Genomic DNA, 21,270 nt, shown 5'->3' with positions numbered 1-21,270 from the left:
CAAAGATCTTTGGCTTATGTGGTTTGTACTTATTTCAAATGGAAAATAAAAAAAAACCCTACTAGTGAGACGTGGCATTGCTTTACATTTTCACAAATCTCTTTAGTGACTGGCTTATTCTATTATAGTAGAAGTGGAAATCTCATATCTGTTTCTGCATTTGATCTGTTGCAATCATGTAGTCTCCAGAAAACTCCCTAGCACACTCATGAGAGAACAAGAGCAGAAAAAGTAAATCATGTCTTAGTATTATTTGAATGCAATTTTGGCTTCGTGAACCCCCTGGTAGGTTCTTAGGGGCTCCTAAGGGTGTCCAAAATATATGTTGAGAACCATAAAGTCCAAAAAAAAAGTCTCTTTAAAATGTCATATTAGTCCTTGCCTTCCTTTTTCCTTTTTTTTTTTTGAGATGGAGTCTCGCACTGTCGCCCAGGCTGGAGTGCAGTGGTGCGATCTCAGCTCACTGCAAGCTCTGCCTCCCAGGTTCACGCCATTCTCCTGTCTCAGTCTCCCGAGTAGCTGGGACTACAGGTGCCCACCACCACGCCGGGCTAATTTTTCGTATTTTCAGTAGAGACAGGGTTTCACCGTCCTTTCTTGATTTAATACTAAACCTTCCTCAATTATCCTCTCTAGCATGGTCCTTCTTAAAGCCATGCAAAATTCTGACTACTTCTCAGAAAGATGAATTTTCAGTTCTATATATTTTTGCACTTACCATTTTCTCTTCCAAGAATGCCTATCTCTGGCTGCTATATTGGTGTTTGAAGGAACTCAATATCTTCTCCAAATTCAGATTAAACTGAGACAAAGCAAAAAAGCAAGCAGATAGAATCAAGTAATGCCTTTACTACCAATAAAGTTGATTTTGAAGAATGTGAGCTAATATATGGTAACAATGGGTTTCCTGATACTCCATACCCAGAACTTTACAGACCCACCTACCCAGGTGCAGAAAGCACTAGACAACTGCAAGCTTCCCCCAAGTACAGTTCCTTGCCCCATTATTATTATTATTAGAGATGGAGTTTCACTTTTGTTGCCCAGGCTGGAGTGCAATGGCACGATCTCAACTCACTGCAACCTCCACCTCCTGGGTTCAAGTGATTCTCCTGCCTCAGCCTCCCAAGCAGCTGGGATGACAGGTGCCCACCACCATGTCTAGCTAATTTTTTGTATTTTTAGTAGAGATGGGGTTTTACCATGTTGGCCAGGCTGGTCTCGAACTCCCGACCTCAGGTAATCCACCTGCCTCAGCCTCCCAAAGTGCTGGGATTACGGGTGTGAACCATTGTGCCTGGTCCCCATTATTAAATTTTGATAATGAAGGCTCACTACAAAGAAAAGGGAGGAGGAAAGACTTCAGCAACATACAAACACCCAGTTCCTTATCCTATAGTCAACAAGGTAAATCACTCCATCTTCCCTGGGAAGTGTTGATCAAAAACACCACCACCAACAACAAACTCTAAAATATTTTTAAAGGCTTATTCTGAGCCAATACGTGTGATCATGGCCCAGGAAGCAGTCTTAAGAGGTCCTGCGAAAGTGTGCCTGAGGTGGTCAGGTTCCATGTTGGTTTTACACATTTTAGAGACACAGGAACTGCAGGTAAAATCTTAAATCTGTACATGAAAGGTATACATCCTTTCAGCCTAAAGAGGTGAAGCAGCCTTGCTGTCTGGAGTAACACCCAATGTTCGCTGTCCAACGGCCAAGAAGAACAAGGACACAGACATGCAAAGAGTGAGATTAAGAGTGAAGTTTAATAGGCAAAAGAAAGCTCACTGCTGCAGAGAGGGGTCCCAGAGAAATGGGTTGCTGGATCCATGGTGAAATTCAGGGGGGTTTATAGATGAGCTAGTGAGGAGGCAGTATCTGATTTACATAGAGCGCAAAAGACTGGTTGAACCAGGTGTGCCATTTGCATAGGGTGCAAAAAACTGGTTAGGAGTAGGTATCCCATTTGCATAGGGTGTGAATTTCTGGCTGCCCCCACCTGAATCTTTTATTATGCAGGCAGGTTCTCTGCCTGAGCTGCACCATGTTGCCCATTTCTCTTTTACTGTACATGTAGTAACAAAAAAGGAAGATGGAGCTTCCATGTTGGGCATGCCTGGCCCTCAGGTAAGCCCTTTTCTATTGACACAGCTGCCGGCATCCCCCCGTGCAAGCTTCCAGCTTGCTTATCTATGTTTGCAGCTCTATTTTTCAGGCTGCTCTTTGTTAGAAAAGAAATGACTTGGGGGCTGCTTATTGTTAGAAGGGAAGCTCTTCCAAGGGAAGCTCTGTTGCCCTCACTATCTGCCTAAATAATTTCTTTCTACCTCCTGTGTCAGAGGCACGGTATCTTGAAGTTGAGAGGTGTATTAGTTCATTCTTGCACTGCTATAAAGAAATACCTGAAACTGGGTAATTTATAAAGAAAAGAGGTTTAAATGGCTCACAGTTCTGCAGGCTGTACAGGAAGCATGATGCTGGCATCTGCTCACCTTCTGGAGAGGCCTCAGGAAACATATAATCATGGCCTAAGGCAAAGGGGTAAATAGCACTTCACATGGCTGGAGCAGAAGGAAGAGAGAAGTGGGGAGGTCCACAAACTTTTAAACAACCATGTCTCCTGAGAACTCACTCACTCTACAGTACCAAGCGGGGATGGGGCTAAAACTCCACCCCCGTGAACCAATTACCTTCCACTAGGCCCCACCTCCAACACTGGGGATTACAATTTGACATGAGAGTTGTGGGGACACAGGTCCAAATCATATCATGGGGCTTATGGATCATAGACGGATTTAAAGATTTTCTATTTGGCCATTGGTTAAGCTTCATGTAAAGAGGATGTCAATAGACTGGAATGTTTGGATTAAGATAAGGGGGGTGTTGTGGAGACCAAGGCTGTCATGTAGATGAAGCCTCCAGATAACAGCCTTCAGAGAGAATGTATGGTGAATATCTCCTTTCGTACCTTAAAGAGTGTCAAATGCTTAATCTCTCCTAGATCCCAGAGAGACCTGCCATATTAACAGAGATTCTCTATAGATGCAAATTTCTCCCACAAAAACAGCTTTGCAAGGCCATTTCAAAATATGCCAAAGAAATACATTTTGGGCTAAAGCATTTTTATTTCCTTCAGGGTCTGCTATTTGTTATATGATGTTGTATCAGAATCAGGTTGGAATTTGGTATCTTACTGCCACAAAGAGTGTGTTTTGTCAGGCTTATGATCTCTAATGTTAATGCTGCCTAGTTATGCCTAAACCTTAGAAGGGAGGGGGTTTGAGATGTGTCCAACCTCCCTTCCTTTCATGGGTGGGAATTCAGTTTTTCAGGTATCTCTGAGATCCCCTTGGCCCAGATGCGGGCCATTCAGTCGGTTGGGAGGCTTAGGATTTTATTTTTGGTTTACAGGAAGGATGACTGAAAAAGAAACCAGGAGTGGTATCCTAATTGCTTTCTTTCACACAAAAGGAAACAGGAATGGAGATGAATCATATCTCCCACGGCCGCCTCTCTCTCAGCCACTCCCCACACATACACACAGTACAACCAATATTCTCTACCTACAAAATGCCTAGTCATACTTAAGCGTGACCTCTTGTATGAAGCTTTAACCTCCTGATGTCTTCTCCCCTCCACCCGTAGAGCATTTTTTACATATAAATAAATTCAAGTCATATTGAGACATACATACATGGCACCGAGGATACAAATACAAATAAGATACTATTTCTACTTTGAAAAAGTTTGGGAAAAGATATCTATGACAGCATCTCTGATACAGTTGTCAGATTTTTGTTCCCTGCATTTATTCTTTCAACAAATTTAGAAGTACCAAGTACACAGACACCCTTATTCCACCAAATAATAATTTATGCATGTCATTGCACCATCTGAAATCTTTCTACACCATTTGACCCTCACAAATCTCTACTCAACTTTCACCCTGACCCTGAAATTACTCTCATTTCCTATCAAGATCTAGCCAGACCAAGGTCACCAGTAATTATCTCCCAAGCCCAACAATTCATTTTTTCATCCTTCCTATTTCCCTAGTAATTTTATACTTGGGTGGATGCCTTTGAGTGTTTGTGTGTTTTGTATTTACAGCTATAATGGTAGAAACCTGCAGTATCACGGCTCATTTTATAAGGCTTTGGAAATAACATGGGCCAAATCCCAGATCCTAAGACCCAGCAGTAAATATAATAAAAGCCTGATAGAACATGTTTAACCTGGAAGGAGGGCATTGTTTCTGTCCCTTAACAGCTCATTATAGAGATTCCACTTCATTGCTATTTCTCCCCATCTCCATGGCAGCCTGCAGACTGCTTGAGAACATGATCATTGGCTAGATGTTTAGATTAAATGACCTTTGGGGGTCTCTTTTTACCCCCTGAAATTCTATAATTCTGGTGAGTTTCCTTTTCTTAGAAGTGTGGTGCAAAAGCATCATCTCAAAACAATGCCTAGCTCATAGTAACTAAAAACACAGACACAGGAGGCAGAATAACTGGCCTCAGATCTTGTCTATATACATGGCCTTAAGACAAAGTATTTTAATTTCTCTACCTTCGTCAACTCATCTATAAAATGATGATCATAATCATACCGATCTCACAGGCCTGTTGTGAGGAGCAAATAGCTGATATATTTAAATCACTTAGAACAGTGCTCACCACTTACTAAGTGTGCAGTAAATTAGGAATTACTAGTTAGCAAATACGTGTCCAAGGAATTCTACAATTCCATGAACTCCCAGTAACTTACAATATGTTACTAGGCACTCACAAAACACTGGAACCTCTTCTTAGGTCTGAATTTAATAGACCTCATTCAAACCTTTTAAATACCTGGTCTCATCAAAACAAAAAGATCTTTTAAATTAGAACGGCAGTCAGGATTTTTTGAAAACTAATTGTACGCATAAATACCAGGTATATACATACTAAATCTACCAACTGAAATTCCATTACAAGACCATGTTTGCATAATTCTATTATATTCAAAAAATTCACATCCATTTTTTTAAAGCTCAAATCAAGCATTCATACAACTGTACTATCTCTTCTTTGCAAAATCTTACTCTAGGTGTGTCAACAGTTCTAATCAGTCCACCAGGATACAGACTCTGACTGCAGTTTAAAAGACATAATCCAATAACATATTACCTAGTTCCATAAAGCTTGGAAACAGAAACAAACTTTCAACCTTGGAATGGCTTAAGCAGTGGGTAAATTTGGCACATTTACTCTTAAGTCATTTTAAAAGCATTAAAACATATTTCAAAGATTTCAAACATGCAATTATTTTTGCTGCCACTCAAAACATGAAATAAACATTGGTTTAAAAAAGACGTGCTTTTTTTTATCTATCAAAACAAACAGCTTAATGAATAAAAATTGTTTCCCCAAACTAAACCATTTTTCATACATTTGCAACGTATCCAGCAGGTTTTAGCAGACTGAACTTAGAAAAGCCATTGGTAAATTGTAGCCCCCTCCCATATTAATATATATCAAACTTCAGGTGTGGTTATTTTATGAAAACTCCTCTAAAAATATGTTTCACACGTATACTTTGAAACTTAATTCACTAGCAAAGCTGCACTTCTGTCTACCTCGATGGTACTAATATTTATGGTTATCTTGTGGACTGGGTCTCACATTATAATCACATCTTCCCTGTATTAATCCCAAATCAATTATCTTTTAAATTTGCTTAACAAATACATTTGGAGCACTTACTAAGATATTTGGCTGGATGCTTTAAGGAGTTTAAAGCTGGTTACAACAGGCTGACCCCTCAAAGAGCTCCCACTCAAGGTAGGCAGAAAGACAATGCAGAGAAATAAACTTGGCACAAGATTATCTGTTCTGCCACTGTCCATTTACAAGTTCTGGGCCTAGTGTGCCATCATGATGAAGGAAGGATATGCAGGCCAATACGCTGTCCTAGGCCACCCCTGCCTGACTTGTTTGCCACTGGCCCCTAATTCCTTCTTCTGCAATCTCCTAGTTTAAGGCCTGGCTCCCTATACTCACCCCAAGCTTGTGCCTTTTTTGACCAATTTAGAGCCCCTTATTGACTCAGATTTCTCTTCACTCTTGAGTTCCAGACTTGCAAAGCTCCAGGTTAGAGACCCCTCTGCCAGTTCTGCTTTATAAGAACTACTTAACCTAGACCCCCTCCCACTCTCCACTTCGTCCTGGCCTTGCAACCTTCCTGCCATAGAAGAGGAATCAGAAAAAGACATAAGGCAATCATTTTATAAGAATGATACAAAGAATGATAGAAACCAGTTGTTATAGTTAAGTCAGAAAAGTGAGAGGTGGCTTCCAAGTTTGAATCTTCTTTTCTGATGTTGCTTAGTGATGAGCTTAAAAGATGCCCAGTAGGTAAAACTAAAGCAGAAAATGCATGCTTATACTCATTAAAAAAATTATATTTGTGTTAACAATTTTTTGTAGTGTCATCATGGTGGCAGAAAGACTAACTAGAACTTTTCAAACAGCTTCTACATCTCAGGCACTTTCCCGATCCAATTTTATTAATTATTCCCCTCCACATTCCAATGGGGATAAGTTTTATCTGAGAGAAAAATACAGAATAATAACAGATGCCTCAGGCATTGCCACTTAACCTCCCCATTTCTTGGCATTTTAGTTTTAAAGTTGCTGTTGTGTCTACTACTGTTTCAACGTGAATCAGAATTTATATGCATTCCAAACATAAATCTTCCTATTCAAATGTAACATGTATACAAATTCCAACTCCTTGGCTTCAGGCAAAGGCAGCATATCAAAACAGGTGGCATCCTCCAGGAAAACAAGTGTAGAACTTCTATGAATCAATGGGGATAGGTGCATGGGCTGACAGCAGGTTTCCCTGCACCCAATCTGACATAGAAGAGAAGCAAGAGAGGTGGGGCTAACAGAAAAAGCATATGATAACTCCATATTTGTAGGAAGCAGCCTGTTATTGAGGCAGAATCAGAGAATAGAAATGCATTATGAGTAGCCCTAAAGCTGCTAATCTCTGGTGGCAAGGGAGAGTTAAGGCCAAAATAATTCACTCAAATACATAATCCTCTGTCATAAACAACATATGTCTCTGTGAACAATAAGAATTCCTGCCAGCCTAGAATATGGACAGATGTAGCATTTATTCCACACAAACCTCTTGCCAGTATCTGGTCCAGAAAAAAACTTATTTCATTAAAAAATGAGCATCTATGCAAAACTACTCCAAGAAAATAAGAAAGAAAATAAATAAGGAGGAAAATAGAAGACAAAGAATACGCACCAAGAAAAATGTTTCCATAAAGTAGATAAAAATGTGGGCCAAACATATTGCCAAAGTCTTAAAAACAAACAAACAACTGAAACAAAGCTACTATATCTATAAAACAAGAGTTCATATCAAATATATAAGAGCTCAGGGACAATAATACCAGACAATAGAAAATGAAATATAATTTGGTAGAGCTCAGAAAACAAACATTTCACTGAAAGCAACCAGATTGTGCTGAAAACATGGCAAGAAAGAAGGATGACAGGAATAGAAAATAGTACCAAATGAAGTCGGAAAAAAACCCCTCAGGACCAGAGAACATAATAGCTAGACAGGACACATATGTAATAACTGGCATCCTGAAGAAAGTTAAAAAATAGTAATAAAAAAGAAAAATGTTAAATATATACTTCAAAGTAACTTTCCAGAAATATGTTATGGATCTACAGACTGAGAGGGCACACTGAACCCCAGGAAAAACTGATACAAAACATTCAACCTTGAATCTTGTCTTATTAAGGTTACTGGCATTGAAAGAAAAATCTGTTGTTGGACAGAGGCAAAAAGTTTAAGTTAGACTGTTAAACTATGTACAGCAGTATTCAATGCTAGCAGACACTGGAGCAATAATACAAAGTCCTCAAAGAAATAAAGTGTGTGATCCAAGAACTGTACATGGCCAAATAATCACTAAAGTGTAAAGACAATAAAATTTTTGAACTTGCAAAAACGCAGGGAATGTAGTCCCAAAGCCCTTCTTCAGGAAACTACTAGAGGCCAAACTTTGAAAAGAATAGATAAACAGAGTCATGAGTATTGACTGCATTTAACTTGCAACTAAGACAAAAAGAATTGTGGAGATTATGGTCACAGAACAGAATTTAAATGTTATAAACTCTAATGATGTAGAATATAGCAACAGTTTGAAGAAGAGGACAAGGTGGTGGGTAGGTATGCTGATTTTCTCATCTGTAGAGAACAGAAGATTATTATTAAAGCTGATAAATCATGTAATAGAGCTATAAATGGCTGGGTGCAGTGGCTCACGCCTGTAATCCCAGCACTTTGGGAGGCCGAGGCGGGTGGATCACAAGGTCAGGAGATCAAGACCATCCTGGCTAACACAGTGAAACCCTGTCTCTACTGAAAATACAAAAAATTAGCCGGGTGTGGTGGCGGGTGCCTGTAGTCCCAGCTACTCGGGAGGCTGAGGCAGGAGAATGGTGTGAAGCCGGGAGGCAGAGCTTGCAGTGAGCCAAGATCATGCCACCGCACTCCAGCCTGGGCAACAGAGCGAGACTGCGTCTCAAAAAAAAAAAAAAAATAGAGCTATAAGTACATTTCCAAGCCTCAAGAATATGTTATAAAAGCTACATGACATCAAAAATCAGATGAGTTTGGAAGGAAGGGGGAGAAAGTAGAAATAAATAACTTCATCATGCTCTTGGTAGGAAGTCAATAGCTGTCTAAATAAACAGAAGTGTACATATTTGGAGGAAAGGGCATTTTGCTGGTGAGAGTGCAATTCTCTTTAAACAAAAGGAGTCCATAGGACTTCTCTGGACCTATTATATGGGACCAAGAAACAAGGGGCAACTTTGCAGTGTTCAGCTTTAGAGACTAACTGAAAATAGAAATACAGTAGAGGGCCAACAAGTTCTTTCTTAATACAAAGCATTAACTGTCTTTCCAGTATCACCTTGTTATATTGTAGTTGACAACTGTGATGATGCTTGACCATCCTCTATCTTTTGAACATGATATGCCCCTTTCCCCAAGAAGGCAGCCAAAACTTGGCTTTCTCAGCTTCCTTTGCAGCTAAGGTACAGGGATGTGGCCAACACTGTAACAATTAGACATAACCAGACAGGAACTTGATACCCAAGAGATCAACATGAGGAATTCATCTTTGGCCACTGGGATAAACCCAACTTTCAGGGAAGGCAAAGTCAAGGGTTCTGGTATCAAGTGCCCTGAGGCAGTACCATCAGGTCTACACTTGATCTTAGCCAAAAGACCAAGAAGCGATTAAGAGCAGTTCTAAAGAGTGGTTTGGGCATTATTCTTACCTAGCTGCCTCTATTTCTGATGTAGTTTGGATATTTGTACCTGCCCAAATCTCATGTTGAACTATAATCCCCAATACTGAATGTGGGACCTGGTGGAAAGTGGTTGGGTCATCAGGACAGATCCCTCATGGCTTGGTGCTGTCTTTGCCATAGAGAATTCTCTCAAGAGCTGGTCATTTAAAAGTGTATGGCACCTCCCCATTCCGCCTCTTGCTCCTATTTTCACCATGTGATGTACCTGCTTCCCCTTCACCTTCTGCCATGATTGTAAGTTTCCTGAGGCCTCCCTGAAGCTGAGCAGATGCCAGCACTATGCTTCCTGTAAAGCCTACAGAACCATGAGCCAATTAAAACTCTTTTCTTTATAAATTACCCAGTCCCAGGTGTTTTTTTATGGCGATGCAAGAACGGTCTAATAAAATTTCCCACTATCTGGCCATCCTGCATATTCTGTAAGACAGCATGCTTTAAGAATATTTTTTTGCTTAAACTAGGTAGAGTTCTGTTGCTTACAATTAAGAACCGTACCTACGTGCAGTATAGCATTGGCAAAGCCAACACTTAGAAAGCAAAAACCAAATTTAAAACATCCTTTTATGTGGAAAAGACCAAGGATTTAACATTTTCATGTGCTCTAGAGACCATCTACACAGTACTTTCAAAATAAGCCAAGTATCTGTGAAATATGCCATTCCCTAAAACATCTATTCTAAGTTAAAGAATGGGCTCTGTTAAAATATGTCTTGATTTTAATGTATATTATAAATAAATCACCAAAAATTATAGCATTCCAGACTGGCAGAATCAAATACAGCTGAATCTTACAATCTTGGCTTGCTAAAATCCTTTGGAGATTTTATGGATAATGATTCTAAATTCATCTAAATTCATCTGATTTATTCTAGGCTCCAAAGCTTGCTTTTAAACCCAAAGTGAAATCAAGTTCATTGCCTAGTGTGAAAGGATTAAGGGATAATGTCATTTCCATTGTCCCCTCTCCTGTTCTTGGCTATGAAAAGCAGCAAAATATACACATTTATCCTAGAGCTTCATGATAAAGAAGTGCTGCAGCTGGTGGATTTTACTGCTTAATAGATGCATTTAATTTGGAATCCAGGTATTGAGTGCAAAGATTTCTAATGTAGTGGTTCCCAAAGTGTGGTTCCTGGAGCACAGCATCAGCATCACCTGGGCACTTGTTGGAAATACAAATTCTCAGGCTTTACAGCTAACTTACTGAATTGGAAATTCTGGGGGTGGAGATCAGACTTATTTCATATAATCCTCCCAGTGATTCCATTTGAGAAACACTTTTTTTGGCAGCACAACTAAACCATCAAACACAAAGACAAGTCTACTACTGAGAATAGTAAGATGTACCTTCTTAATAACACATTCTAGTCCATTAAGGGAGTCCTTACCTAGAACTAACCTAACTTCACATGTAGCATAAATTCCATTTCTTCTTCAACAGAGGAGATACAGGACTGTGTTACTAAACTCTAATATAGAAGTAACTTTTCCTGGGATTGTCGGACATTAAGTACCCTTTGATCTTCTCTTCAGGCTAAATAATCCCAGTTCCTTTAACTTTTACTTATAATCACTTCTTATAAGATACTTAGCACTTCTTAAAACTCGTTGCCAATCTCCAGCATAAAGTATAACCTTATTTTATTGTTCAAATGAAAACATTCCCTGTCATTGGAAAACAGAAACTAATGCCATATGACCTAGGTTTCTTATATTCTACCTGTTTTACAAGACGTACTTCTAAAAATATCAAATTGTAGGTCTGTCCTTTCTAGATATTCCAATTCTTCCTCCTCATCTGTGTTCTTTTTCCCAATAAAAAGTTTTAGTTCATTGTAAGGTCAATAAGTATTTCACGTGTATTGCATTAAACATCCTGATCCTCATCTGTCCTATTAAGTGTGAATTGACCAGATGGATATTCCTCTGACTCTCTCCTGAGCAGGTTTTAGTTAATTAAAAATGATTATTTTTACTACATATTTTATGTATCAGCCAGATGTTACCTGTGGTCATTTCTAAAAAGGATCATTTGGTGGTGGTTATAAAATACATATTTTCTTTGGGAGGCAGAACTCCTGAGTGTGATCAGGAAAATAAATGTAGAAATTGATTTCACCTCATACCTTTTTCCTAGCACCAAAATGGGCATAACATTTCACTGTCTTGGAAGGTAAGATCTACTCAAATTATTTCTTCTTCTTTATACCTCTGCACTGTGGCCCTATTTATGATGTGTACAATATCAGGTTGATGGAAGAAAAATTAATGCTGGCTTCTCTCTGTACTAGAAGTGTAAGTTAATTTTTCCAAAGAAACAGATTTGGTTTCTGTAAGACATGTATGTATGACATAGCAAACTGTTCTGCTCAGAGACTGTGTTATGTTGTTGTGAGGATGCACTTCCAGATATCTGTAACAGTTCCCACTGCTACCACAGGTCTCTTTACAAATTATTTTTCATGTGAACCAATTTGTCTGAATTTCTCATTAGTGTTCAAATAATCCAGAATGAGGCAAGAATACTGTAATTATCAAACTGTTTTGTGACTACATGTCATTTCCTTTCCACGTGTATACAAATTAGAATCCAAACAAGCCCCCGTGTCTTTTTCTTCCTTAAAACAAAACAAAGTAACATTCAACCTTTAAAAAAAAATCAGTTCTAGAGGTCATCCAAAATTCTGAGATTCTAACAGATGAAATCAACCATGCTATCAAACTATCGCTTGGGCTAGATTGAGAAGGTTGGTCTCTAAAACACCATTTTGAAGACTCAAAAGTGAATCTCTTGTAAGTCTTAAGTTCACATGCTGACAAACATGATTAGGTATAGCAGGGTGCATAAACAAGCAAGGAATTTTCAGTTCCAAAGACCAGGGTATGTGTTGTAAAATATTTCGTCATGTGGTAGGGATGTACATTCTGGCATCAGCTCTGACATTCTATGTGACCTTGCACAAGTGACTTCTCCACTCTGCTTCTTTTCTCAATGTAAAAAAAAGACAGTGTTACTAGATGTTCTCTAAAGTCTCTTTATGCTCCCAAATTATATGACTGATAGTTTCAAAAATAACTTTAAAGCCTAATATGCTTTACTGAACAATTGCAACAAGGCAGGGTGCTTTTATTAACTTAGAAGCTTTAAACACAGAACATAGAAGGTCATTTTCTGATTGTGTAAAGCATCTGATCCCAGTGTTCTGAAGCACACAAATCAGCTTGTAGTAAATCATAGTCACCTCAGAAATGACCTCTTCCTCTTATGTTCTCATAGCAATCAACATTAATGAGGGTGTTCCTATTAAAGTCATCTGTGTTACATTTGATTTCAAGAGCCAGGTAAGGATGGGCAGACATTCCCAGATGAAGAGCCCCACAGTCCTTGGAATAAATTTGCCCCCCAAATATAACATTACTTACCTTTAGATCAGGCCATGCTCATCAGCCTCTTAATAGGTCTGAGGGACTCACTAGTCTTAATTTCCTATGTGAATCTGTAATTGTCCACAGAGGTCAATTTCAGTGGATGCCTCATATAAATTAAAATTGAAGATAATGATGCCTGTTCACTTGATCAACTAAAATGACCAGCTGGGTTTAATGGGAGGAAAACAGAAACCCTTGTGAAATTGGAATAGCTTCAAAGGTGATAGACTGTAATTATTTTTCTGGAATGTTTCTTCTCCAAAGGTGACTGGCCATTGCACTGGTGGGCACCTGGGCTAGCATATTGTGAGGCTGGATATGGCGTTCGGAGCCACTGACCATATCCAAAGGCACAAGTCAAAAGTTGGCATCCTGCTAAGGCACTGGGGAAAAACAGAATTTCTTTTCTATTCTTATTTTAGTCATTTCATTTACAGTTAGAGAGGTGCTCTGAGGGACTTGCTAAATTGTCTCCCGAGAGGCAAATTCTAATTTAGATTGGTACAAAAGTGTTTTCTCTTTTTAGCCATAAAACATTTTCTTGAATTTGTTCTAATTATCCTTAGGGTAATATAATTTTAGGTCTGAAAGAACTTTGATATCATTTGCCCCAACCCAATGACTTTACAGATGAAGAAACTGAGGTCAAGAGATGTGAACTGACTGGACCAAGGAGTCAAAGTCAGAAGGAGGGAGAGTTCAGGCTAGAATTCAGCAGGTGAGAAGATGAAACCAAAACTGACTTCCAGTCCAGGTTTTTGCTTATGAGCAACTAGAGAGCCATTCAGGGAAGAAAAAGACTCTCCTGATGAAAATCACCATTCAAAGAAACACATTCTGTAACGTGGTAGAGGTGCTAGCAAGCAGAATCTCCGGAAGAGCGAGGCTGGGACAGACAGACAGCAAAAAAGCCAGCCACCATGAGGCAGATTACCGTCCTCTCAGCTGATGGGGAGCTCTGTTTATGTACACCTGACTATGTGTACCGAGGGACAGGGAGACATGGGGGTGACTGCACGCACTTGGGAGCCAGCCTGTCTGCTTGGGCTTGATTTTTAACTCTGCTAATTTTGAGCAACCTTTGGCACGTTGCTTAAATTCTTTGTTCCTCAGACCCCTGTCTGTATAAAAGGATGTTTACATCAGTACTTACTGCTATAAGAATCAAAACCCTTACTGTAGTTACCTTACTATTATGAGGATTAAATCAGAGTTAAATAAATTGATATATGTAAAGCTTATTACACAGCAAGTGCTGTTAATATCTACTGTTTTCCTCCATTCACTATACCAGAAAATTTGAAGAGTTTCAGAACACATACATAAGTTGCATTCATTAATAACGTACTGGGGTGTTTTACAGATATATACCCAAGGAATCAACTAGAGAGATTCAGAGACTCACTGATCAAACCTCTTTTTATGTTTAATGGATTATTTTTTCATTATGTATTGTAACAATTTTTAAGTTTTTTAAAAAAATAAACTATAGGAACTTTATTATTTTAAAAATTTTAATGATATTCATAGTTGTATATGACAATGCCAGAAATTTCATTAGGACAACAATTAATAAAAGTGCCAATTCACAGCAAAAATGAAAGATGAGTTTTCACGGCAGGAAATTAGTGCTGAATCAGTGACTCCTGAAGTCGTTACAGCAGCACTTGCGAGACGTTGCATTTTCCTCTGCTAGGGCACACTGCTTGGGCGGTTTAATATTGTTTTTTTCTCCCTTAGAATTTGATGTTATCAAAGCTACCATTAACATTTTACTGAAAGTTTTTAGGAGAAACTCTTCACAAAGTTAATAGTGCAGATCTTCTAGTAATTAAGATCATTTCAGATGTGCCTGAAATGAGTACCACATGTGGATGAGTTTGCTTTTTCCATTCCATTAAGTTCGGTAGAAATTTTAAAGAGAGGAATGCCAGTTACCTACTGCCCAATTTTTTAATTAAATAATTTTAGCAATTTCGTAGAAAAATAATTTTTAAACGTTGCCGTAAAGAACTTTTCTGGAACTGGTGACTAATTTAAGACATTGGAAGATCATGATAAGCTGCATATCTTCCAGTCACGTGATGGTAAATCTGTGAGGAAAAGCAGAGTTTAATTAACAATCATTCTATAATTACACACATCAGTTAATAATTATACTATCAAATAATAATGAATAGTTTTAACGAACATTTCATTAGAAAGCCTCACTAGTATGTGCTTCAGCAGAATCTCCACCCCACTCACTTCTGATGGCGGTTTGCTTGGAAGAAAAGGTAGAGGATTGGGTAGGATGAGGTCAGTCAGATGAGTTTTTATCTCCAGTTCTCAATTTGACTTTTCAATTCCTTTCTCAAAAAACACTTGTTAATTTATTCCAAAGACAGAGATGATTACTCACCTGCCTCTCAATGTCCGAGAGCAGAGTACTGGCACCTATTCGAAAGAGTTCTGGCTTCAGCCACTCATCTCCAAGCTCCTCCTTTACAAGAGAGAGCCAAGCAAGGGAATCCTTTGCACTGCGGATGCCTCCTGCTGGTTTAAACCCTATCTAAATGGGAAGGCAGAGAATAGAACAATCTTTATTGTTATTGGATTTCTTTTAAAAATAGTACTATGTTTATCAGAGTCTTGATTCTCTCTCTCCCTCTTTTGTTGAAAAAAAATCTTTTCACTTCATCCAGTGAAAGGGCTTAGATCAGTGACTCATGCTCATTCACACTACAAAACAACTTTTCCAAGATTTTTGGAAGAATGTCACTACTTCCAAACAGACACTAGTGAGGGTTAATAACCCTCATTAACATTTCACTTATTGGAAAGTCATAAACCTCAACCATCTAGACTATAGCTGTGAACCTGGAGTAAACAAGGAAGGTGTCAATAAATAGGAAAACAGATCACAAAAGCCCACTCATTCTACATTTCCACAAGTAAGCCTGCAGAGTCACTTTTCAGCCTTCATCTTGAGGTTCAAAAGACACGTGCATTTAAAATCAAAGGACAGAATCAGCAAGGCTGCAAGGTTACCCTAACCAAACTGGCAGCAAAAAAGCAAGGAAAGTTGACAGTTGTTTTAACCAATTTAGCTGTGGGATTTTTTTTCTAAGTTGCAGGCACACACAGTTCTAAAAAGCTGGCAGACCAGTTACGTAAGGGCAGTAGAAAAACACCATGAGGGGGTCCTCATAGTCCAGTAGTCTTTAAGGTTGATCATAACACAGCTGAATTCAGCCAATATCTGATATTCGTAAATGATGTCCCTGGATCCATTAGGAAATGAAAGATATGTTCCATATACAATAAAACTCTGATTATCTGGATTTACATGTTTCAGGAACCTGACTATCCAGTAGAGTTGGGAATCTGTAGATGGTAGTGGTCAAAACAACACCTCAGAGCCTGAGTACTAAATCTCTCACGTTTTATCACTCAGGGCTGTGACTGGCTGCACCAGCAGATGACTGCTAACAGAATGCTAGAGAAGGGAGACATTAAATGAATATATTCTATTATCAACCCAAGCAGGAAACCTTATAGTTTAATCCAAACTCCACCATTCCCTGGCCACACCACACCCAATCAATATTTAAGTCCTGCCAATTCTACCTCTTTACCTTCCTTACCCCCCCCCCCCACATGCACACTTTCCACTGCACTCTCACTTGTTTCAGTTTAGACCCTTATCAATTCTCACAGGAAATATCAGTAAAAGTCTTTTAACTGGTTTCCCTGCCTCAATTACACAACGTCACACAACTAAGCAGTAGCAGGGCACGGATTCCAACCATATCTGCTATTACTCTGGAGCCCAAGCTATGACTCTGTAAGGTAGTAGGGAGTTAAGTAGGATGAGGTTATTTGTTGAGAAGAAGCCAAAAAAATCAATTAGTTGATATTAGCATACATGTTAATCATAGGACCATTTTTGTCAATTAGGCAGTGCTTCTTACAGATTTTCTATACAGTTCAGTTTGTGTCAGCAAGTCTGTTTTCAGAGAGGTTCTAACATAAGTTTATCCTTTTTTTTTTAAAGAGAATATGGAAAACATAAATCTGCAATGAAATCAGTTATGAAATATTAAACCTCTGCTTCTCAGGAGTGACACTAATCATGGTCTGGAAGGTAGCCTATAGCATTTTAAAACACCCTTAAATCAATGACGTAGAAACTTTATAGTCTAAGGGCTGCCCAAGCAACTTGTCAAGCAACCCGAAAGGCTGCATCTGATTTGCAAACACATACACAGAACCTCTTTGTTTGAAATCGAATATGATTAAATGAATACAATTTGGCCTGTACCTGTCTTTTTCTTAATAAAACTAGGATGGACTTATTTATTACCGAGGAAAAGAATCAATACAATTAAAAAGAAAGGACTGAAAGACAGCAAAGTGTCCCTCCCTCTGTACTCTGGCCTGGAACACTGAGCACTTAAAAATTTCATTGACATTCTTTGCTTGTTGTCTAAGAGCTCTCCTGAGAAGGAGCATACTCATTTTTCCATTCCTAGCATTTAACACAGGTTAAGATGGCACATGGTTAACTACCCAATAAATGTTTGTTGAGAACAAAACAGGACTGGGTCCCCAATGGCAGGTCTGAACCCTGGCAATGGAACTTAATGCAAACAGATGCCTGAAGACTATGCCAGACCCAAAACCACCAGGGATGGGGGTCCAGGCATCTATAAGTATGAAAAGCTTCACATTTGGTTTTGATATTCTTTGGCTAAGAATGAGAATCACAATCAAATGAGTGGTGGTAGTTTCAACTGAGGACCAAAGATAGATTTATCATTTTTACAGCTTATCTAAACAAAAACTCTTTTAACTTATTTGGATTGTTGCAGAAAGGATACCAGGTAGAGGTCATTCGAGTTGGGTCAGCTTTCTCATGTAGTTCACAATAGATATTTATCCTATTCGTAATTAAGATGTGAAGTTATTCTAAGTGAGAAAATTCTGGAAGGAGTTTATTTCCTCTCATAAAACAGTATATTTAAAAAAAGGTCACTATTCCAAAATAAACTGAAGCTACACTTACATATAAAGTCATCACATCCAATGGACAAAGGATTAAAGGTCTTTTTTGGGTTTCTATTTGGCACAAATCAAGAGACTGGATTTAAAAGATGCCTCTCAGGAAGGGAAAGTGTCATTAAACACACACACACACACACACACACACACACACACACACACACAACCTTGCTCTCCAATCATGTAAAAAAAAATCCTTTGAGATAATTTGCAGCTAAACAAGTAACTTGAGATGAAAAGGAAAATCCAAACTCATTTTTAAAAAAGCACCTCATACGCATTTTTCCTTTTAACTTCGTTTCAAAAAATATGTATTATTTTTCAAAAAGCTGACAAAAGCTAGTATACACCCTCCTCAGCTTAACAGTCTTCCAAAGAGCACATCCAACTGCCATAAAACGCAAAAATTGATATTTAATTCAAGAGCTGTATAACGTCTAGCTACCTTTTCCCTGCTGTTTCACAGCATTTCATTATTTTGTTTAATAAGTTCATCTCCTCGAGAATTTTCTCTTCACCTCATATTATTAAAAGTAATAAGTTTTTCTGGACCGGGGGTTTCCCAACAGAAAAACCAATTTATGTGTGTCCTTCAATAATGACAGGAAAAGATTGTTTCCCATTATATTGCATACCTTTCATATCACCACCACAGCTTATCATTCAATAAATGTTACTCTGCAATTCTTTCCGTTCCTCAAGGAAGTTTAATTTCTGCATTAACCTGTTTTCACTGGCCAACGCCTTGTGAGAAAGCCTCTGTGTTGCAGCAGAATTAGTTTGTTAAAGAACCCATTTAGGAATCTCTTGTCAGTGACAAAATTGTCTTCGGTTAACAAAAGGACATAAAGTGAGTTTACATCTTGATCACACATACTCACTCCCACACTCACAACTCACTTTCTGTTAATCACAATTTTTCTCCATCAGTGTGTTCTTTTATAATGAAAGGTAAATTAAACATTTATCTTAATAAAGGTAATTCATTCACAACTTCTCCATATAAAGACAGTTATTGTGGCTGTAACTAGTATTATAAATAACATTATCTTTACTCTGAAGAAAGATTTGCTGGCAATAATATACCTTGTTTCCAGTTTTCCAGAAGAAATCTCTAATGGCCCGCAGCATTACTATAGCTACCGGGAAGGTGGCATTTACTGTTTCTTTTCCAGTAGAGGTCTTAATAAAATCTGATCCTAAAACAAAAAGAAGAAAACCTCCATGTTAATTAAAGATTTTTTTTTTACACTTTTGAGTCAGTGGGAGAAATGAGTTGTGTAAATTTTTTCCCGAAGAAACCCAATGTTATTTTTCATTAATTATTGGAAAAACTAGAACAAAAATCTCCCTTTAAAATGATTATGTCCATACTTTTTCCCCCTTACCATCACTGTATTAGGCACCAAATATATTCTCACTGACCTCTGATACTCTTGCCTCCATATTTCCACAATGCCAATTAAAATCAAGTTGGTTCATTTAATACATAACTGAGATGAATAAAAACAATTTTATGCCCTATGCTTAATATTATACATCGTAACATTTTACTACAAAACAGGAGTGCCTACTCATTTTCTCCTAATTTGCTCATGCTTAATGAAAAGTACACAGTATACAGTTGTGACAGCTCAAGAAGAATCACCATTAGCTGATTTCTATTGCATTGTTCATTAATGAAAGAACTGTTTTCCAACAAGTTTAGCATTTCCATGAAAGAGACCACGCTATTTCATACCTTGCAAATATCTTAAACAACTTCCTTCCTTCAAATGTATCTTAAACCTATTAATGTAGTTTAACAGAATAACACAAGGAGACAAAGAAATGATCACAGTAGTTAAGATTCATTGAGTGCCATGCATTATGAATCTAGATGCTTTACAAGTATTAATTCAGTCAATACCTGCATGAGCTAAAAATAGAGATCATAGTAATACGATCTCTACTTTTAAAGAGGAAATTGAGGCACAGAAAAGTTAAGTAAGTTACCTGAGATCACACAGTAAATGGAAAGGTAGGATTTTAACCAAAGTAATCTAGCCTAAACAATACATCACAGCGTCTCCAATAAACTTACCTAGGTTCACACAGTCAGATAGCCAAACAAAGAATACCTCTTTCACATGTTACAAGGCCCTGAAATAGTCAGTGTGGAAGATGTACCAGCAGCATGGGCACTACCAGAGGTTGTTAAAAATGCATAATCTCAGGCACTACACCAGACCAACTAAATCAGAATCTAACATAACCAAAGTTCCTAGGTGATTTGTGTGCAAATTCATGGCCCTAACCTATGGAATCTGTGGCACCATACCTAAAACAAGTCTCTGAGATCCTCCCAAAGTCCATTAACGAAGTCAAAGATAAAAGTTGAAGTGGCCTAAAGGCCCAAAGCAACACACCTTTATTAAGCACACTGTGTATAAGGCATATGGAAAAATATAAATACAAAAAATTCAAGACCTTGCCCTCAAAACCATACAATGTAGACATGGGTGGAGATGAAACGTAAACCCCGCGTAATCACCAAATGAACTAGAAGTCAGGAGATCTGGTTTCTAGCTCTGGCTCTGATAGTTACCTGTGAAATTCCATCCCCTTACATTCCTCATTTGTACGACAGGTCTAAGAAATTCCCACTTGCTTCATAGTATTACACAAAGCATCAAAAGGGACAATCGCATAGCAAGCACTTTGAAAACTGTCAATTATTATACAAATAGAAATGAAGCAAGGACTTAAGTAGGACTGCAATCTGTACAAATTCCATGGACACTGATGCATCAGAGCAGGTCATTAGAAGCCTTCATTTCTTTGGGTCTGTAAGGCTGCCTGGGAGAAAGTGGAGACATGACTACCATGCATGCATTTGTTCAACAAATATTTACTGAGTACTACCATGTGCCAGACTCTGCTCTAAAGATGCTGGGAATAGAGCAACCAATGAACAGAAAGTTCCTGGCTTTGTGAGCAGGTGTTCTAGAAGAGAAAGACAATAAAGAAACAAATGTCAAGTGGAGATAAGTTCTATGGAGAAATATAATACAATGTAATGAGATAGAGAGTGATGGAGTTGGTGAGGGGCGGCTATATTTAAAGAGTTATCATAAGAGCATCTCTAATTAATCAAATCCAAATAGAGATTGAATGAAGGAAATGTGCAGATATAGCATTACAAGCAGGAAAACAAAGTGTAAAGGCCTTGAGCTAGGCATATACTAAGTTCATTAATAAATGCATAGATGAACCGACTATAGAACAGATGCCTGATGCCTACAACATCAGAAATGAGACAATCAAAAAGAAGAGATTAAAGCCTCCACATAGATGTAAGAAGGTGAGGGAAACATCCCCCAAAGAATCCATAATGATATCAAGATGTGTTTTTCTAATATGT

General features: G+C 38.3%; 1 protein-coding gene across 1 annotated transcript in view; it reads right to left on the bottom strand.

Annotated features, from left to right (window-relative positions):
- Positions 1–14,320: 14,320 nt before the first annotated feature.
- DERA (deoxyribose-phosphate aldolase) overlaps positions 14,321–21,270 on the bottom strand; it is a 125,353-nt gene continuing 118,403 nt past the window's right edge. Inside the window, exons 7-9 of the mRNA XM_003816530.6 lie at positions 18,954–19,066; positions 15,226–15,375; positions 14,321–14,917 (exon numbers count right to left, since the gene is read on the bottom strand). Of these exons, the coding sequence (XP_003816578.1) occupies positions 14,861–14,917; positions 15,226–15,375; positions 18,954–19,066 (320 nt within the window). The 3' untranslated portion in view covers positions 14,321–14,860. The remainder of the gene's footprint in view (positions 14,918–15,225; positions 15,376–18,953; positions 19,067–21,270) is intronic.

The sequence above is a fragment of the Pan paniscus genome, chromosome 10 (assembly GCF_029289425.2).
Source record: "Pan paniscus chromosome 10, NHGRI_mPanPan1-v2.0_pri, whole genome shotgun sequence".
Taxonomy (NCBI): domain Eukaryota; kingdom Metazoa; phylum Chordata; class Mammalia; order Primates; family Hominidae; genus Pan; species Pan paniscus.
The sequence above is the reverse complement of the archived record's forward strand: the minus strand, read 5'-3'. Positions and strand labels throughout refer to the sequence as shown.